The following is a 20,169-nucleotide window of genomic DNA, read 5'->3' as shown; positions in this document are numbered from 1 at the left end:
TTTCCCTGTACATCCCTTCTCCCCCAAAGTAATCCCTTCTGTATTCATATCATATAATTACATATATATACATATATATGTCTAGATTCTACATACAAGAAAACATGAATATACTCTTTTTCTCCCTCATTTAACTTTTCTTGTTCACCTCTCCCCACTCCCTTTAGGCTTCTTTCTCCTCCTTTTATGCCACCTATCATATATATATAATATTCTATATTATAATAAATACATATATGATTATTATGTGTGTTGTATAATTATGATTATTATATTTATATTTAAATATAGAAAACCCTACATTTGTTTTTAAAAGTTTTTATTATTTATCTTATATATATGCATGTGTGTGCCCATGTGCCACGGCATGTATGCAGAGGTCAGAGTCAACTTGTAGGAGTTGGTTCTCTCCTTCTACTAGGTGGGTCACAAGCAATAAACTCAAGAAATTGGGCTTGGTAGCTTGCTTCTTTACCAGCTGAGCCGTCTCTACACCCCATAGCCAGTCAAAGCCAGAGCTCATTCGAATGCACTGTCTGGTTGACTTTCTCAAACACATTTACTTTCTATAGGCTGCTCTTCAAAGTGGGCAGAGTGTTTAAGTCACTTTAAAATCTACCAAAATGAGAACAAAAAGAAGATTGATGGTCAAACAGGTAATAGAGGGAACAAGGCCAAGCCCTGACAGAAGAGAATCGGAGTGGTTGGTGAGTCACTGTTGAGTTGTATACTGATGGATATCAGACCAGGTAGTTTCCTTAACACACACTCGTTTCTCATAGGTCTGGTCTCTAGAAGATCAAAGGCAACATGCTGAATGTTTAGATTGTCCTGTGCCTATCCTCATTGGCTCACGGGCAACTAGATGCCACCTTGATGTGTCCCTCCATGTCTGTTCCCTGTGACTGTCCCTGACCTCTCTTAGTATGTCCAAGTCTCCATCCTTTATAAGGTCACTGATCAGAGTGGGTTAGGTTTACCCGAAGGCTCACTTAACTCAGTAGCTTCTTTATAGACCCCGTGCCCTCAAACAGGCCCATTTTGATGTATTGGGGGATATGAGGAATCTTGAGGGGGTAGCATTCAGCCCATAGCAGTGAGCTGAAAACTGGTGGCTACTGGATGATTCTTTTCACAATTCCTTTTGAACTTTTGAAATCATTTATTAATAGGGACACGAAAATTTTTTAAGCAAGTGACTTAGAACAAGATAAAGGTTGAGGCAGGTCAGCCCTGTGTCTTCATTGACCAATCTGAGGGCCCTGAAGTCACACAGAGCTGAAGCCACACAGAGCTGAGGTGTCAATGCTTTGGGGAGTTTGCAGCCACTCATTATGAGGACAAGAAACCTCCCCACCCCACTCCCACATACACGCCATAAAGACACCTTGAGAGGAGCCACAAGGAAGAATAAGAGCCACCTCCTGTCTGTCATTATTTTATCCAAGCCACGTATCAACAGTGCCGCCTTTGCCCACAAGAACAAAAGAAAACAAATCTATTCCCTCTCCTTCCACAAGGGAATTGTTTTGGATTTTATCTAAAGGAAGGCATCTGCTTCTTCAAGTTCATGTTCTAATTTGACCAAATGGCCTGTGGTGGATGGAGAGGGAAGAGGAGACAATGTTATTAGGAAACCAGGGAACATCAAGAAGCCTCCTCGATGCTGGCTGCGCCTTCGCCAGGAATTCGATTACAGCGGCCGGCATCAATCAGCAGGCGCTATTAAATCTTCTGCTCAGCTTGACAGGGAAGGCCAAGTTTGTGGAATTGCTCAGAAGATCTGGCCACAGGTCAGATGCCCTGGGCCTGCAGGGTGAGTTCTTCCCAACACCTGCTGACAGCTGTGGATGGGTGGAAGGACCCTGTGCATCCATGTCTTCATTTTTCCACGGTGACACTTTGCTATAGGAAGTTGAAATACGAAACTACATGGCTCACTTAACTCCTTCCCCTAAATGCCTGTTCCATCTTAGCCTGCTATATAAGCTGTCTGGGGTTCCATAGCAAGTCGGAAAGAAAGAAGCTGGATTCCTGGGAGACCTTGACTGCACAGCGCGCAGACAGGCATCTGACCAACTCACCTGAATCCCTGTATTCCAGAAATTGGGGGACACAAGGGTGCCCCTCTGAACTCTATTGTGCACCAGAGCTTCCACAGAGCAAGTTGCCAAGATGAACCCACAGCTTTCTGTAATCTTTTAATTGCAGAAATCCCCCTGCTTTGGCTTCCTAAGTGCTGGCATCACTGCTGTGTGACATGTCTAGCCCTCTTAGCTCTTTTACACATTATTATTCTGTATTGTAGGAGCCACGGAGGCTCCTGTGCGCACAGATAAACCCTAGGGGAGCCTGGAGTGTTAAACACACATTTTGTTTTCCATCCAGACACAGTTACAAAAATCTGCCAACCTTTCCACCATCTGTGTGGCAAAAACCACGCCAGATTCTTCCTCCAGACCCTTATTGTAAGCTTTTTTTTTTTTCAGTCAATCTATAGAAGCCATCTTTGTGGACTGTACAAAGAGTTTTGATGTAACCAAGTGTGGTCTGTGTTTAGTTTACTTTGTTCCTCAATGAGATTTATATATGCTTTGTTGTGCATGTAGGCTTGAGTTAATTAACACCAGAATAAGTTTTCACCAAATGATGCTGTGCCTAAAATAACCACTTGGGGTCAGACTCCAGATGTTTGAGCCAACAGTGGTGACTGAATTTTGCTGAACCAAACTATCTTCTTGCCTCCCATAGACAGTTACTGTGCCAGCTGTGGTTGTTGCCGAGAGGCCCACTCTGTAGAAAATGCACCTACATTCTTTTATACAGCTTCATAAGATTTCTTCACTCGAAAGAGCAAGAATGTGTCCACTCTGTTCTTTCTGATGTGCAATCGGGTGACTTGCAAACATTCATTAGAGGAAAATGATACCTCAAAATCACCATCTTCTTTGTGTTGTGTGCATTATAGGTGGGTTTCCAGAAACAGAAGTACCAGTCAGGGAGCGTGTTTTACACGTACCATCTGCTTCACTCCACAAGGCCCTCATCAGCCAACTCGTCTTCCTAGGAGCAGGGGATGAAAGTGTCTGTTTGCACACTGCAACAGGCAGTTCACTGCCATAGCTTTGAGGGGAGCGACAGCATCCTCTGTGGTTTTCATTTGCATTTCCCTTATAGTGGGTGGCACCAAGGACATTGTCACCTACTCTCTAGCCTTTACACTTTTCTTCACTGGGCTACTGGAATTACTCTTTCATGATGAGGAGAGTAATACTCCATTATACGGCTTCTCCTCCTCCTCTCCCTTTCTTTTCTCCCAGTTTGTTTAGGCTTCAAATATATTTTATAATGAAGTGGAATTTAATGAATCAGCCTTTTCTTTTTTGGTTTTTGCCCTACCCCACCACCACTTCAGTTATACAAAAAACTCCCAAGCTTTCCTTTAATAATCTTACAGAACCCGTTTCATATTTAAAATATATTTATATTTGTACTTTGTATTATAATATAAGATGTAAGCCTGTTTTCTTTTTCTCAGAAGACAATTTTTCTTTTTATTAATTTTTAAGTTAACATACAAAGTAATGCTTCTATTATATTTTATATATATATATATATATATAATTTATTATACTCATATGTGCCTTCCATTACCATTCCTTTTGTTGGTCTCTCTTCCCCCAAATAGTCTTCCTGCTTATTCTCGTGTGTGTGTGTGTGTGTGTGTGTGTGTTTTATACACGAGAAAACAGAAGACACGTTTTTGTGCCTTAAAGCAGGAAACAGAGTCTATTCCTATAAACTTGGTCAAAGTCCAGGGTGGGGAGGGCACAGGCCCTAGTAAGGAGTCTTGTCCTGTTGTTTTGTACTGAAGACCTGTAGCAAACTACCTGTAAGTATTTGTTTATGTCCATACATTTGGAGAAGCTGCCTTTTGAAGCAATTGATGCAGAGACTCAAAACTTGTCAAAGTTCTGAGATTAAATAACTGTAAGCATTCAGCTGTCAATGAACCATTTGCACCCCCACCCCCAACAAGGCTCAGGGAGAATCATGGAAGAGGAGGGACAGAAACCATGGAAGAGCTGGGAGTGTGGGGGAGATGCTGTAAAATTGACATGGCTGTTGAACTCATAAACTTACTGCAGCCATGCTTATTTGCAAAAAAATTAAGCTGCATATAAATATATGTGAGAGAAATACTATGTTTTTATCAATCTCCCTTATTACCCTCTCTGGATCCCCTCTCTATTTAGGCTATTTCATCCCTCCAAATAGATCCCTTTCTATTTTCATATGGAAACATGCATGTCAATAAATGTTTTTATAATTGTACAAGTATGTATTATCTCTGTGTTTATGAATAGCATCTAGCATCCTTGTATGAGAGAAATGTGAGATTTGTCTGAATCCCCCTTATTTTGTGCAACATGATGATTGCCAGTTGCAGACACCTTTCTGAAAACGGTGCAATTGTGTTCTTTACCGCTGAAGAAAACCCCATTGTGTTTACACGCCCCGTTTTCCTCACCCTTTTATCCGTTGATGGACATCTAACCAGCTTCCCTATCTTGGTTTCTGTGACTAGCCCTGTAATAAACATGAACGTGTGGGAATATCTGAAAAATGCTGATGCAGAGTCTTGGGTATGTTCCCAGGAATGGGATAGCTGGGCTCTACAGAGGCTCTCTCCTCAGCTTTCTGAGGCCCCGCCACGCTGACTTCCATAGTAACCTCACTAGTCTGGCATTCCCACCAGCAGTGTGCAAGGGTTCCTTTCCTCGCCCACACTTGACAGTATTTACTATTGCTTGCTTCCTTTTCCTTTCTGCTTTTCTGGGGTTTTTTTTTGTTTTGTTTTGTTTTGTTTTGTTTTTTTGTTTTGTTTTGTTTTTGGGGGTTTTTTTGTTTTGTTTTGCTTTGTTTTTTGTTTTGTTTTGTTTTTGTTTTTGTTTTTGGTCAGGCCTCAGTCTGTAGCCCCAGTTGGTTTCAAACTCATTTCAGTCCTCCTCCTGCCTCAGCCTCCCTAGTGCTAGACTACACGGGTAGGTACCATGCCCGGATTGTTATCTTGATGACAGTCATTCTGACTGGGATGGGAAAAAAAAAATCAATGTAGCTTTGATTTGCATGTACCTGACGGCTAAGGATGCTGAACATTTTTTTTCACATATTTATTGGTCATTCTCTTTTCTTGTGAGAACTGTCTATTATGACTCTCTTGAGCCATCTTCGGCTTCTACTTCTGCTTTGTACAACATTCCACCAGTGAGGGAGCCTATCACCCAAAGGCAAACCAATGTGGCTTCCACAAGGCCCTGCTGCCTTCTAGACACTGGAGTATTCATCCCTCCAAATACTAAAACTTCATGTTGAGAATTTGGTTTCTGCCTCACCATGGAGGAATTTGGAATCTTCTAGAGACAACTGTGAGGTTTACTCCCAATAAAAATTGGTCTTGGAAAATGTGTTGGCCATCCGAACACAAAGCAGCAGGCCAGCTTCACCCTCTTCTGAGAGTGAGACGCTGCAGGCCCCTCAGATAAGGCACCCATTTGTCACTGGGGTGAACTGGGGTCTCAGCAGGAAGAGAGCATGGCCATTGTCACCCCACCCCCAGCCATTCTGTGTCACTAAAAAGCTCTACACAGTGTCTGAAGCTAAGAAGGCCTGCCTGGTGCATGCATCACTCCCAGAGGGAAGTCCCTGAAGCAAGAGGACAGCTGCTGGGGCTTTCCCAAAGTCTTCAGAGTAGAACAGCTGCAGGGTGGGGGTGGGGCTGGAACAGAAGAGGGTTCAGGGAGGCTGGAAAGGGGGTGGACCTGCGCAAGTCTCATTCAGGTTTCTTCCCTTCCTCTTCAGTCCTCATCCCAGAGAGTTGACTGAGAGACTACACCAGCCACATGCTTCCTCTCAGCTGTCCCCAGCTCCAAAAACAAGCAACTCCCCCGTGTTTTCATTGGTTGCCATGGGGAGATAAGCACAGGTTTGAACGGAGAGTTGCTTGTAGCTCAGCGATGGAAGGGTGTCAGGTTCATTTTTAAAGACATCGGGGAAGACCATGGCCAGGGAAGGAAGGCTTTCTTCCCCCAGTAGCCCAGCGTCTTCCTTCTTTAGGGCCTGCTTGAAAACCGAAAGTGGCAGAAAAACGGAATTTCCTGCTTTAGTTCATTAAGTGTTTTAAGCAAAAAGTTATTTAGGCTTTTGGGGTTTGATGCAATAAACTGCAGGGTGAATCATAACCTTTTGACGTATGTCTACACATGGTGAGATTCTGGAAACACGATAAAAATGTATGTATGTCACAGGTTATGTGACAGGCACTATTCAAAACACTGAAATGTTCATAAGGAGACTCCTCAATTTCAAGACTGTAATTGTGAGTTACATATGTTTAGTGTGATGGATGACAATTTGCCGACGGTCACAAAACTAGAAGAAATATAAAACTTGACCCCAAGGAGCAGAACGCCAGAAGTGCTACTCCCAATACCAATAGGGTATCCTCTGTGATGATCTGGGAAGAAAAATTGGTCCCCAAGATTTGGTTTGTAACTATCCCAGCTCCCTGTCTTCCTGGGGCCCCCACTAGCATTGAAATCCAGTGACTCATGTGGTAACCAGGTCAGGAAGGTACCTTGCTTGCATGGACTTTGAGTTCTACTTTCTTCGCTGCTCCACCAGATAATTCACTGCTTGATTGCACATTCCTGTCTGCTGCATTTAATCTGGTAGCATTTAATCAAAACTTATGAGAAACTTAACAGACTGAATGGCCCCTATCAATATCTAGACCTGAACTGTGGTTCTTGTAAATGCTACATTATATGCGAAAGGGGGCATTGTGGGTATAACTAAGATATTTGAAGGAAGGAGATGATCCTGGGATATCTGAGAGGTCCCTAAATGTGATCACAAGTATCCTTAGAAGAAAGAGGCAGAGGCTGGAAGTGGTAGTCCCGTGTTAGAGTGCTTGCCTAGAATGTGTATGTGTGTGGAGGGCCGGACCACATTCTCCATTGCTTCAAGGAACAAAGGTAGAGATTGACCTCTGTGACCCCAAGGTGTGGCAGTACACGCCTTTAGTCCTGATGCCTGGGCGGCAGAGGCAGATTGACCTCTGTGACCTCAAGGCGTGGTAGTACACGCCTTTGGCCCCTATGCCTGGGAAGCAGAGACAGGCAGATCTCTGTGAGTTCAAGGTGATGTAGCACACGCCTTTAATCCCAGCACACGTGCTTGGTAACTCTCTACCGCTGCGTCCCTGCCTACTCCCGAGGCATCATCTGGGATAATGGGCAGCGGACCAATCCAAGAGTGACACGTCAGAAGCGAGGACTGTTTCCTTTATAAGGGCTGGGTTCCCCTCATTCTGGGTCTCCGCCATGTAAGCTTATGCTCTCCCTCTCAAGACGCATAAAGCTTTACTGCAGAAGAATCCTAAGTGTCCCGCGTCGTTCTTGCGGGCGAGACGGTAGCGCGGGACATATGTGGGTTCACAACACAGCACCACTAACACACACTAGAGACTGAGAAAGGAGATCTGAGAAAGAAGGCCACGTGAAGCAAAGTGTAGCATGGCTGCATATGAACACAGGAAAAAGTTCAGAACACAAAGAATTTGAGAAACACAGCTTCGATCTAGAACAGGTGAGGAAACTAAGTCTTCTTTGGGTCCTTGGCCTCCCCCCCAGTGGAAATTATTTCAGACTTTGGACCTCTAAAACTGTAAGAGAATCGGGGTGTCCTATACCAGTGTTGGAGGTGATCCGTGTCCACGGGAAGGTAATGAGGTAACTACAGTGAGCAGGAGCAGTGGTTTCTGAAGCGTGGACGATGCGCTGGCAGCATCAGAGGCACTACAGTGATGCAGATGCTTGGGTCACTTGAGGACCTCAGATTCAGATGCTTGAGACACTCTAGAACTTCGGGATCAGAACCTCTTGGGATGGGTTCCAAGGATCTGTATTTTAACAAGCCATCACCGTCTCTGATGTTGGCTATCGTGCCGTGGTTAGCTACGGCTAAACCTTCTGATTGCTAGAACTTGATACAATGCCCAGGCCTGATCCATAGCCTACAGATTTGGACCTAATTAGTCTGCTCAGCTTAGATGCTGGGCCTCTGGTGAGCTCCTTAGGCAGCTCTCGCTGGGCCGGGAACCCACACTGTCTTATGAGGCACTGATGTGGAGTGCTCCCTCCAGCACTGTGTTATGAGAGTTACTGATGTGGAGTGCTCCCTCCAGTACTGTGTTATGAGAGTTACTGATGTGGAGTGCTCCCTCCAGTACTGTGTTATGAGAGTTACTGATGTGGAGTGCTCCCTCCAGCACTGTGTTATGAGAGTTACTGATGTGGAGTGCTCCCTCCAGCACTGTGTTACGAGGCACTGATGTGGCTCCCTCCAGACTCAGCAGCACAGAGCTCTGGAAACCTAGAAAGGCAAGCTGGAGGCTAAGAAGAGTGGGAAAGGCAGAGGCCAAGGCAGCAGGGCTTCTGGCTGCCAGGCCTAAAGTCACGTGCCAGAGGGGCTCACAGTGGTAGATATAATTAGAAGAATGGAGCAGGTGTAGGACGGGAGGGTGTGGAGACACTGGGTGAGTGGGAACAGACTCTCCAGACAGCAACATGCCGTCCCAGAAGGAGGGATCAGAACTACCAGGTCAGTCAGTGCTCCAATAGATCTGTTTTTAGGAAATGCCAGAAATATATTAAAGTATAAAATCATCCACTTTTTAAACATTCACAAAGAAAGCAATTGACCCTCCACTCTCTGATCTCTCCATGGTGCCAAGCATGAAGTCAGGCCAGCTAGGACACGTTCTCAGAGATGACTGACAGAAGTTCCCTGTGGGTAGGATAACTATGTGAGCTACAACCCACTTGCTGGCACATGGTTGGCTCTCATTAGAATTTTAGTTGAATGAATGAATACTTCTAGAGTATCTTTGAGATAGAGACTGCTATGCCCATTTTACAGATGATGAACGAACTTGAGGCCACCCCAGTGAAGTGAACTTCATCACTATCCAGCTCACAGCTATCAGTCAGAGTTCAAACACAGGACCTCTTACTGTGGAGGACGCTGTAAAGATCAAGTACTTTATAACTGTCAGAGATCTCTGTAACAGAGAGGTTGGGGCCGTTGGTAACAGTCATGGTCAGTACTCGTAAGCGTCAGGAGCACTTAAGGAAGGCCTGTCACCAGCTTCTTGTACGTCACATGGAAGCCAGAGGCTCTCTGTCTCCGCAGAAACTATGCAGCTTCTGTATGATTATGCATCAGAGGAAGGCAGCCCTGGGTTTACTGAAAGGAAAAGGGGGGGAGGGGTCAGGATGACTAAAGGGAGGGCTTCCTGTCTCTCATACCACTTCTGTTTTATGGAGATGGGGAGTGGGGAGGCCCCTGCTTCTGTAGACGTTTGGGGTTGGGGTGGCAGATGCCTGAGACCCCCTAGAAAGCTGGTAACTTAAGAACCCTCTCTGATTTTATTATCCAGAGGATATATGTGAAACTAAATGAGAGGAGACGGCTGACAAGTGCATTAGGGGACATTAAACAATAGCTGATCAGCATCAGACACAAATAAATGGCCCATGATCCAGTGCCAAGAATCTGGATGGTCCCCAAATGGTGGTCTGGCTGGCTTCCAGTCAGCAGAGTGGGTAGCTGGTCATCATATAGGCCACAGAATGTAGCAAGAGAGGATTCCAGCACCTGACCAGACTCACTCCCTTCCAGGAGACCTCACTCTACTGCATGAGATTTGTGTCCTTTCCCTGACCTGGATTCTGACATTTGGATCCACAAATGCCCTGGAGAGCTCCTATCTCCTTCTTGCCCGCCTGGGAAATCTTGGACAGAAGAGGAGCCCGTGTCCACGTAGGCTAAAGGTAGGATGGTTCACAAGGCCTAAAGAAATTTGCGGAACTGACTTGGTTACAGGGAGGTCCCACCCTGACTCAAACTTGTCTCACTAGCAGGTCGTTTAGGTCTGATTTTTAAGCCCCGCTTAAACTAAAATAGAAATACCAGAGAGCTAAATGGGTAGCTAGGCAACTCACGCACACACAAGTTTATAAAGCAGCAGTAAAGCTGAGCATGGAGGGGTGTGTCTGTAATCCTAGCAGTTGGGAGACAAGATAAGGGTGCTGCTAAGCCACCCTGACCCATCAAGCAAGTTCAAGGCCAAGTGGAAGAGAGAAAAAACAAACCACCAACAACCAAAACCAACATTCAACTGTTAGAACTTTGGGCAGTGACAACCTGAGGACAAGATAGGAAGGCGTGGACAATGAAGAGTTTCCAGGGAGGGTGGGTGGTGAGGGAAGGTGGCCTTGCAGTACTGAATAAGCCACTGGCAGATTTATCCAGGCAGAAGAAGACTTGGCCTACATTGACTTAGAGGCAGGATTCCAGTCTCCAGATCTCCTGCAGCCCAGCTCTGTGGTCTAGGGTACATTGTTTAATTAGCTTCTCTGTGCTTCTTCTTCAGAGAAGGAAGAGCATCGCTCCACACCCACCCAGGGTATGTGAATATCGCACACATCTTATGGGAGGTTTGTTCCTCCGGAAATATTACCTTTAGGCCTTCGCCTTATCCCTCTGTAAACCACAGCCTTTGAGCTCTACCCATCCATGGATACTAGCGCCAAGTCAGTCTATAGACCCAGACAGAGCCCAGGGTTGGCTCAAACCATGCCAGATGAGATGACCCTTGGGTGACCCACAAAACATCAACTTCAGTAATCAACAATTCTAGTTTTAAGCTTCAGATAGTAGCTTATTACCCAGCAAATGGCTAAGGCAGTGCACTCCAGACTCCTGGTATTTGTAACGGAAACGGTTCTGAGCTGTGTTTGTCACTTGCCTGCCTTTGGAAGGAGGCACAATAGAGGGAACACAGTCCTTCTGAGTTCACTGGACCCTCTGCCACCATGATAAAAGCCATGCAGTCGGTGCCATTCCCAGGGCTCATATATCCCCTTCCCTCAACCACTCTGTGGTTTTCAACATCATTCCCCAGCTCTCTATCATTTTTCTTTCCCTCTACTATTTAGCCCAAGTAGCCTTGAACTTGAGCTTCTGCTGCCTTGGGTCACCAGAGTGCTGAGATCACAGGTATGCGCAGTCACACTCAGCCTATTGTAATCGCACTTGCCACCTACCTTTCAGACCAGCTAGATGATGTGGAGGTAAAGGCACTCGGCACTAAGTCTGAAGAACTAAGTTCCATCCTGGACCTTAGAGGAAGGAGAGAACCAACTCCTGTAAGCTGTCCTCTGAACATGTGCACCCCTTACCACCACGCTTTAATCAATGAAAATGCACAACTATATCATCTGCCTGTTGCTGTCCCTGCATCTGCCTTCGGCAGCATGAGCCTGGAGGAATGACGCTCAAGCGCTAGCAGACTGTGACAAGAACCGGAGACAGTAGAGTGTCAAACCCCTGCCGTAAGAGCTGGGATGATATCACAACTTTGGTCTCTTTGGTGTTTTCTCCTCCCTGCCTAGTTCTTCACTGAGGCCCAGTGGAGGCTGTCGGGTAATGCACACCTGGTTCAGAGAGCTGGGGCTATTGTGTAGTTCAGGAGTAGGGTTCTTCCTAAAGAGAAGGAAGGGTGCCCCCAACACAAGGGGGAGTGTTTCCTGCATGAGACCTTCCTCCACCACAGTCCTAGAGAACTCAGGACCAGTGCTCCCACACAGCCCCTAGAACACAGGCTGCTTCCTACCAGCCTCTGAAAAACCCTGAAAACAGCAGAACCTCCTAAGGCAGAGTGGCCGCTGCCGACTGAAATGGTTTTCCTGGCGGCTCTCACTTCAGCGTCCGCCCAGCTTCCAGTCTTCAGAACAGTGAGAATGTATGAAGTTTGGGAGAGAGGATGTCAGGCCAAGTCAGATTGTAGGCGGGGATTTGAAAGGTCTCCTGACAACTGACTCAGGGAACATGTCATTGCAAGACCTGAATTAGTTTCAGGGCGGTACTTTGGGAAGTCACAGCAACTAAAGGAGGGGAACAAAGTGATGTGACTCCTGCAGGTGACAGCAGATACTTGTGCTAGACTGGTACTGCTGTCTCTGGTTGACCAAATGCCTAAAACCTACATTCCCAATCACAAGCTCTAGGGTTAGCAAGGCATCTTGAGGGCGTGTGGGGCCAGGGATGACGCTCAGTGGTAAAGAGCTTGCACGGCTTGCTCAAGGTCCTGAGTTCAAGTCCTAGCACCATGAAAAGGAAAAAAAAAAGTAAAGAGGATGAGGAAGAGGAAAAAGGAAAGGAGGAGAAAAAAGAAAGTGCAGGGCAGATCAGCCTAAGCACGGTGGGCAGGTAAGCCGGGGTTGGCCTTGCCGAAGCCTCGGCCCCTGTATCCCACACATTGACCCCACTGTCTGTGTCAAGGAACTCTGCTCTTAGACCTCTGCTTCGGGTGGGGTTTGGACAATGGTAGGCTTTGTCAAGAGGTGTTTGGGTGGGAGGAGAGAGAGGCGGGAGACTTTGCTCCTCCCTGCTCTGGTTCCCCGCTTATGCATAAGCGGGGCAGCCCCTCCTTCGAGGCTTCAAGGTTTCTGAGCTCCATCTCCTCAGTTCCTTCTCTTGCCTTCTCAAGCACAGGATGGGCAAGCCTTCCTGCAGTCGCAGATCCCCGTGTCCCTCGATGTGCCAGGTATCCTGGACCTGACTTTCCTGAAAGTGAGACCTGTACTCAAGGGTTTTTTTATTATTATTTATTTATTTATTTTCCATCTAAGCTGCATCTTGTCACTGTTGAGTCCTGACCAGGACAACCTTCAGAACACTTCTTTGAGAGATGTCTACACTGTGTAAGTTCTCTCCTAAGTGAGCAGTTCTAAGAAACTATAGGGTCTTTTCTGCCTAGTTTTATGAAGGTCTTAGTGAACTTAGTTTTACATAAATTAAATGATTCAAATATATGGGTGACTCCCTCCCCCCCATTCTACAGATGGGCAGTTTTTTGTTCTTTCACTCAACAAGTAGTTACTGAGCATTCTCAGACCTGGCAGCGTTCTCACCCTGGAAATATGTATAATTACGGATGCACAAACCACACTGTCCCCGCCCCCACACTGTCCCTGCCCCCTGTTCTCTACCCAGTGACTCCCAGCAGGCACACAGCTCCTAAGAGGTGGACTGGAACCAGAGAAGCTAGTACCCTAATTCCTAAACCCTCAGCAGATTCTCAAAGAAATCTATAACCCAAATATAACAAAGAAACAAACACTAGGTCCAACCGAATTAGCTACCAAGTCCTCTTGGGATTCTGGAAACAGGATCTCGCTCTATAACCCAGGCCGGTCTTGAACACACTATCCCTCTGCCTCAGCTTCTCAAGTGCAGTCATCGGGTGTCTCCACACTCAGCTACCAAGCCCCTCAGTGGACGAAAAATGCTGCTCCACAGACCAGACGAACTTGGGAGAGACACGCTGACACACTCTCGCCACACAGCCTCCGGCTTTTCCTGCCCCTCCTCTCCAGCATTCCCTTGGGTCCTCTCTTCCAGTCCCCACTTCTTCTGTTTCGCACACTTTTATAATTAGCCTCACAGCAGTCTCCCTGCCACTCTCTTCGGGCCTGCAGCGTTTGGCAGCACAGCTGGCCCGTGGGCTGTTTTTATGAATGGAGAAAGGCTGGGGGTGGGTCCAGAGGAACACTCGCCTGGCCTTTCACAGGCAAGGACACAGATTCAGCTGTGGCGCTCAGAAGATGAGGCCTGACTAAAAACACCTTGGAGCAGTGGTCGCGGTGAATGAGGGGGCTGTGAGGAGACAAGCAGCAAGTTTCAGGCCCTCTGGAGAGATCCAGATTTCCTTAGAAAGGTTTGAAAAGGCTATGTCAGTAACCCAATACTTCTCCTGAACCAGGTCAGGCAGGGCAAAGACAACAGCTGGTGCCTACAGCAAAGGTCACCAGGCTGGCTGACCAAGCAAGCCCCTTCCCCAGCCCTGCACTCCACAAGACTCATCTGGCTCCATGTTCACTAAGTCTCTGGAAGCCCTCACTCTCCTAGGACCTCTAGGTAGGTTATCAGAGCTGAAAAGAAGAGCCCAGCAGGAGAGCAGCAAGGGCTGAGGAGACAGAAAGCCTAGCCCTGAGCCAACAAGGGAGCAAGGACTCCCTGCTGACAGGGGCCAGGCAGAAGCCCTGCCTTTCACCAAGGTTGTCAGAGAGATGCTTGCTCTCCAGCATCTTGTGGTAAGCCCCACTGGGAGGAGGTCAGAGACAGACTTTTAGAAACACCTGGGACTCACGCCTCTAGAAATTGTACTTTTTCTCTCCCCAGTTCCCAATTTCCTGACCAAAACGAATCACACAGCAAATGGGCAGGAGAGCTAGGACCACAGTAGCAGTGATTTATAGTCTGGCCTTGAGCAGCAGCGGTTGGAGCAAGGACAGAAGGGCCTTTGGAGACAAGCTCGGGTAACAGGAAGACAGGAGACAAGCTGGGTGACCATCTCCCCCCGAGCCTTTTTTCTGCTAAGAGCAGAATGTCAAAAATATCAGGACATATTGCTAGACATTCTTGACCACCCCCGCCCACTCTCCCGTTTCCTGTCTCTGCCAGATGGGAGCAAGGAAAGCCGTGGTCATCAGTTACCTGCTGAGACTGGACGGACACTGTTGATGGAAGCCGGCTGAGACACGATGGAGCGGAAAAAGAGTTGGAGATAAATTCCCAAAGTCATTGGAGTCAGGACAACCATGCTGGCCAGGTCTGCTAAATATCAAGTTAGTGGGCAAGGCTACCGGGAGCTCTCCTAGCTCTGCTTTGACTTGACTGCTGTTTGCCTTTGCCTCTCTCTCTCTCTCTCTCTCTCTCTCTCTCTCTCTCTCTCTCCCTCTCCCTCTCTCTCTCTCTCTCTCCTTGCCTCCCTCCGTGCCTCCCTCCCTCTCCTCTCCCCATGCCTTTATCAAGAAAGAATGCCAACCATTTCCCATTAAACCTTCTCCGTACTACACAGGGTTATATTTATCTCAAGCACTGGGTCAAATGGCCACATTAAAATTAAGATGTCAGAAATTTCTTTTTTTGAGTCTGAGGTAAGTGGCTATTAAAAAGATAATAAAGAAGCAGCCACGTCTCCTGCTCCAGGGCAGATGGGTTTCCTGCTCCGTTACCCACCATCATCTAATACACGTGTGAAACACGGGGACTGCGTTAGCGCTAATCAAGTCTCCTGATGCAAACTGCCTTCTGTGGGAACAAGTTCCTGGCCTGGGATGGTCTTCCCTGCAGGTAGCATATGCCAGCTGAGCTGGGACTTCCAACTGGGGAGCTTGCATTTCCAAACAGTCCTCACTATGAAAAGCCCTCCCATCTCCAAAGTGGCAACCCTTTAACCTCGTGTGAAAAGCAAAGCATAAGAGAACAGCAAAAGGACACAAAAGTGATCTATTGATTATCCAATTGTACTTGGAGCAACAGCATCATCAGCTCAACCTTGCTTAGACAAAGGTTCTTCAAACACAAATAATTACTGGGACTAGAGAGATGTCTCAGGGGTTACAAGCATGTGCACACACAAGGGCCCAAGTTCAGTTCCAGCATCTGTGCCAGGTGGTTCACAACTTCCCATGATTCTGGCTCCAGAGATCTGATGTCTTTGGCCTCCCAGGACACCTGCACTCATATGCACATACCCCCCATATACACATGTGCACATACCCCCCCACACATATGTGCACATACTCCCCCACATGTGGACATACTCCCCCACAAACATGTACATACCCCACATACATGTGTGCATATTTCCACACACACATGTACACACACGTGTGCACATAGCCCCATACACACATGCACAAAACCTCCACACACATGTGCAATACTCCCCACTCATCTGCACATGCCCCCATACAATCTCATGTGCATATACCCACACAGACACATGCAATACCCCCTACACATGTCCACATACCCCCACACATGAGTGCTCCTACCCCACACACATGTAATTTTAAAAATAGATAAAAGAAACAAAGCAAAAAAAAGTCCTTAAAAGAGTTTATAAAAAACTATTACAATGATTCTTAGATTTAAAAAAACAATTAAGGCACCCCTTCCCCTTGGCTCCACACTAGGGCCCACAGCCCCCCACAGCTGTATTGGAGGCCAGAGCGGTCCTAGAGATTTCAGGGAAGACACCACCCACCTCCCACTAAACCCCTTTAAGCCTGTCCAACAATCTCAGACTGCACCCCAACTCCTGGTCCCCATATCCTAGCCTATTACTTTGGAAGAAGTCTTTGGCTTTACCAGAGGCCAAGTAAGATCAAGGAACCCCTGATAAGACACTGCCTACCACCAGCTAATACTCCTTAAAACCTGTCTAATAACCCCAGACTTCACACATGCCCACTCCCTCCCAAGCCCCCACCCCCAGCTCCATACCCTGGTCTACAACTTCAGAAAAAGACTTCAGCTTTACCAGAGGCCAGGTGGAATCTAGAGATGCCAGGCCTACAACTTAAGAATTCAGCTTTACTGGAGCAAGGGTCAGATCTAGGGACCACAGCACTGGCAGCTGTACTGGAGACAAGGATGGTTCTAGGGACCCCAGAGGCCAGACCAGATCTAGGAACCCATAACCCCTCAAAACCCAGAGGGGACATCCTACTGAACCTGAAGACATTCTAGTCACCAGAACTCTTGGCCATTTAGGCCAGGATATCAAAGAGAAAAGAGAAACCAAGGAACAAAATATCCATCTAACAAAGACAAACACAAGAATCAACACCTAGACCTAAAATTATCCCAAATCTGGATGCCTAAACACCAGGGTAAGAACATGATTAATAACAGAAAAGGCAATCTGGCACCACCAGAACCCAGCTATCTCACAACAGCACGACCTGAACAATCCAACAGAGCTGAAGCACAAGAAAATGACCTTAAAATTTACTTATGAAGATGATAGAGGTCTTTAAAGAGGATATGAACAAATCCATTAAAGAAATTGAGGAAAAGACAAACAAAAAATTGGAAGAAATCAATAAATCCCTAAAGAAAACCAAGAAAAAACAAACAGATAAAGGAAACTGTTCAAGACCTGACAATGGAAGTAGAAGCAATAAAGAAAACACAAATGGAGGGAAAATCTAGGTATGGGAACAAGAACTACAGACACAAGCATCACCAATAGAATACAAGAGATGGAAGAGAGAATCTCGAGTATTGAAGACATGAGAGAGGAAATAGATTCATCAGTCAAAAAAAATGTTAAATCTAAAAAAATTCCCAACACAACACATCCAGGAAATGTGAGACACATGAAAAAAACCAAACCTAAGAATAGTAATATGATAGAAGGAAAGAAACCCAGTCCCAAAATCCAGAGAATATATTTAACAAAATCATAGAAGAAAAATTTCTTGACCTAAAAAGGGACATGCCTATAAAGGTACAAGAAGCTTACAGAACACCAAATAAATTGGATCAGAAGAGAAAATCCCCTCCCCACATAACAACTAAAATACTGAACAAACAAACAGAGCAAAAAAGAATATTAAATATGGCAATGGAAAAAGGCCAAGTAACATATAAAGGCAGTCATATTATAATCACACTGAACTTCTCAATGGAGACGCTAAAATACAAAAGGGCTATTGTGGAATAATCTTTTTGTATACTGTGAAGGATCCAGGTGATGGTGACATTCCTTTAATCCCAGTACTCGGAGGCAGAGACAGGCAGATCTCTGTGAGTTTGAGACCAGCCTGGTCTACAGAGTGAGTTCCAGGATAGGCTCCAAAGCCTACACACACACACACAAAAACCCTGTCTCAAGAAAACCAAAATAAATAAATAAACAAATAATAAATAAAAGCTGAACAATCAATAGCTGGCAGGATTTTCAGGGCAAAGAGGATACTGGGAAGAAGAAGGTAGAGATGCCAAGAAAGACAGAGAAGGAGGAGAGGTAGCAGCCAGAAGCCACATCGCAGCACACAGATTGATAGAAATGGGTTAATTTAAGTTATAAGAGCTAGCTAGAGGCAAGCCTAAGCTATTGGTCAAGTTTTCACAATTAATAATAGGTCTCATAATTAATAATAAGTGTCATTATTGGGGAGTCGATGGCACTGACGTTTCACCCAAACACAAAAGAATAGCCTTCTTCTCAGCACCTCACAGAACTTTCTCCAAAATTTACCACATACTCAGTCACAAAGCAAGTCTCAACAGATTTAAAAAAAAAACCAACTTGAAATAGCACCCTGTATCTTATCAAACTATCGTGGATTAAAGCAACAACAAAAACAACAGAAAGCCTACAAACTCATGGAAACTGATTGGCTCTCTACTGAGTTATCACTGGGTCAAGGAAAAAAATAAAGAAGTTAACGACTTCCCAGAATTCAATGAAAATAAATGCACAACATATTCAAACTTATGGGACACTATGAAAGTGGTGCTAAGAGGAAAGTTCAAAGCACTAAGTGCTTTCATGAAGAATTTGGGGAGACCTCATACTAGCGACTTAACAGCACACCTGAAAGCTCTAGAACAAAAGGAAGCAGACACCCCTAAGAGGAGTAGATGACAGGAAATAATAAAACTGAGGGCAGAAATCCATAGAATAGAAACCAAGAGAACAATACAAAGAATCAATGAAACAAAGAATTGGTTCCTTGAGAAATTCAACAATGTAGACAAACCCTTACCCAAACTAACTAAAATGCAGAAAGATCAACAAAATCAGAAGCAAAAGGGGAACAGAACAACAGACTCCAAGGAAATACAGAGAATTATTAGGTTATAGTTCCAAAACCTATACTCCACAAAATTGGAAAATCTAAGAGAGATGGACAAATTTCTTGATAGATACCACTTACCTTAAGTTAAATCAAGACCAGATAAACAATTTAAACAGACTGATAACCCTAAGGATATAGAAACAGTCATTAAAAGTTTCCCAACCAAAAAATCCCAGGGCCATATAGTTTTAGAGCAGAATTCTATCCGACTTTCAAAGAAGATCTAACACCAATACTCTTTAAATTATTTCACAAAATAGAAACAGAAGGAACATGGCCAAATTCTTTCTATGAAGCCATAGTGCCCTGATACCCAAACCACACAAAGGCCCAACAAAGAAATAGAATTACTGACCAATTTCACTCATAAACATAGATGCAAAAAAATAGTCAATAAAATACTGGCAAGCTGAATCCAAGAACATATCAAAAAAGATCATCTGCCATGACCAAGTAACCTTCATCCCAGAGATGCATGCAGGGATGGTCAACATACAAAAATCTGCCAATGTAATCTACCATATAAACAAGCTGAAAGAAAACACACACACACACACACACACAAACACACACACACACACACACACACACACATGACCATCTCATTAGATGCTGAAAATGCCTTTGACAAAATCTAACACCCTTCATGATAAAAGTCTTGAAGAGATACAAGGAACATGTCTAAACATAATAAAAACAATAAAAGCAAACTGATTGTCAACATCAAATTAAAAGGAGAGAAACTCAAAGCAATTCCACTAAATCAGGTACAAGACAAGTTTGGCTACTCTCTCCATATCTACTCAATACAGTACTTGAAGTTCTAGATAGAGCAATAAGACAACTAAAGGGTGCCACCTGACTGAGAAGCTTTATTCCATCAGCCGACTGCCCGATGCTGTAGGTGTAAGAATATACATTGTTCCTCAGACTGGAAACACGGAAACAGGGATCCATAGTATGCTGTCATTCAAAGAAAAAAAACAGGATGGGAGCATATCTCAGTGGGAGAGCAGAGCCTAGCATGGGTTTGAGCCCCTAGCACAGAAAAAATCCAAAAGTTTTGATAACAAGTGAGGTTGGCAAAAATGGAACCTCAACATACAAAAGAGAAATGAAGGTTAACCCTTACCTTGTCTCACTTGTAGTTCTGGACCTGGGGAGGTGCTTGCTGTACAAAGATGAGGACTCCAATGTGGATCCCCAGGACCTAGCCAAAAGTTAGGCAGGGAGGCGTACGTTTGTAGCCCTAATGTGAATCCTCAGGGCTTGCTGGCCAGCCATTTTAGCTGAAGCAGTGAGCTCCAGGTTCAGTGAGAGACTGTCTAAAAAATTAAGACGGAAAAGTAATCGAGGAAGACATGTGGTGCCAACCTCTGGC

At 45.3% G+C, this 20,169-nt stretch overlaps 1 protein-coding gene across 2 annotated transcripts in view; it reads right to left on the bottom strand.

The window, feature by feature from the left end:
- Positions 1–14,842, bottom strand: part of Colq (collagen like tail subunit of asymmetric acetylcholinesterase) — a 62,888-nt gene extending 48,046 nt beyond the window's left edge. For both annotated transcript variants that reach the window (XM_048421563.3, XM_085687828.2), the window contains exon 1: positions 14,626–14,842. In XM_048421563.3, the coding sequence (XP_048277520.3) occupies positions 14,626–14,731 (106 nt within the window). In that variant the 5' untranslated portion in view covers positions 14,732–14,842. The remainder of the gene's footprint in view (positions 1–14,625) is intronic.
- Positions 14,843–20,169: the final 5,327 nt, after the last annotated feature.

This window comes from Myodes glareolus, chromosome 5 (genome assembly GCF_982192425.1).
Source record: "Myodes glareolus chromosome 5, mMyoGla1.1, whole genome shotgun sequence".
Taxonomy (NCBI): Eukaryota; Metazoa; Chordata; class Mammalia; order Rodentia; family Cricetidae; genus Myodes; species Myodes glareolus.
This window is presented reverse-complemented; position numbering and strand designations above follow the sequence as displayed.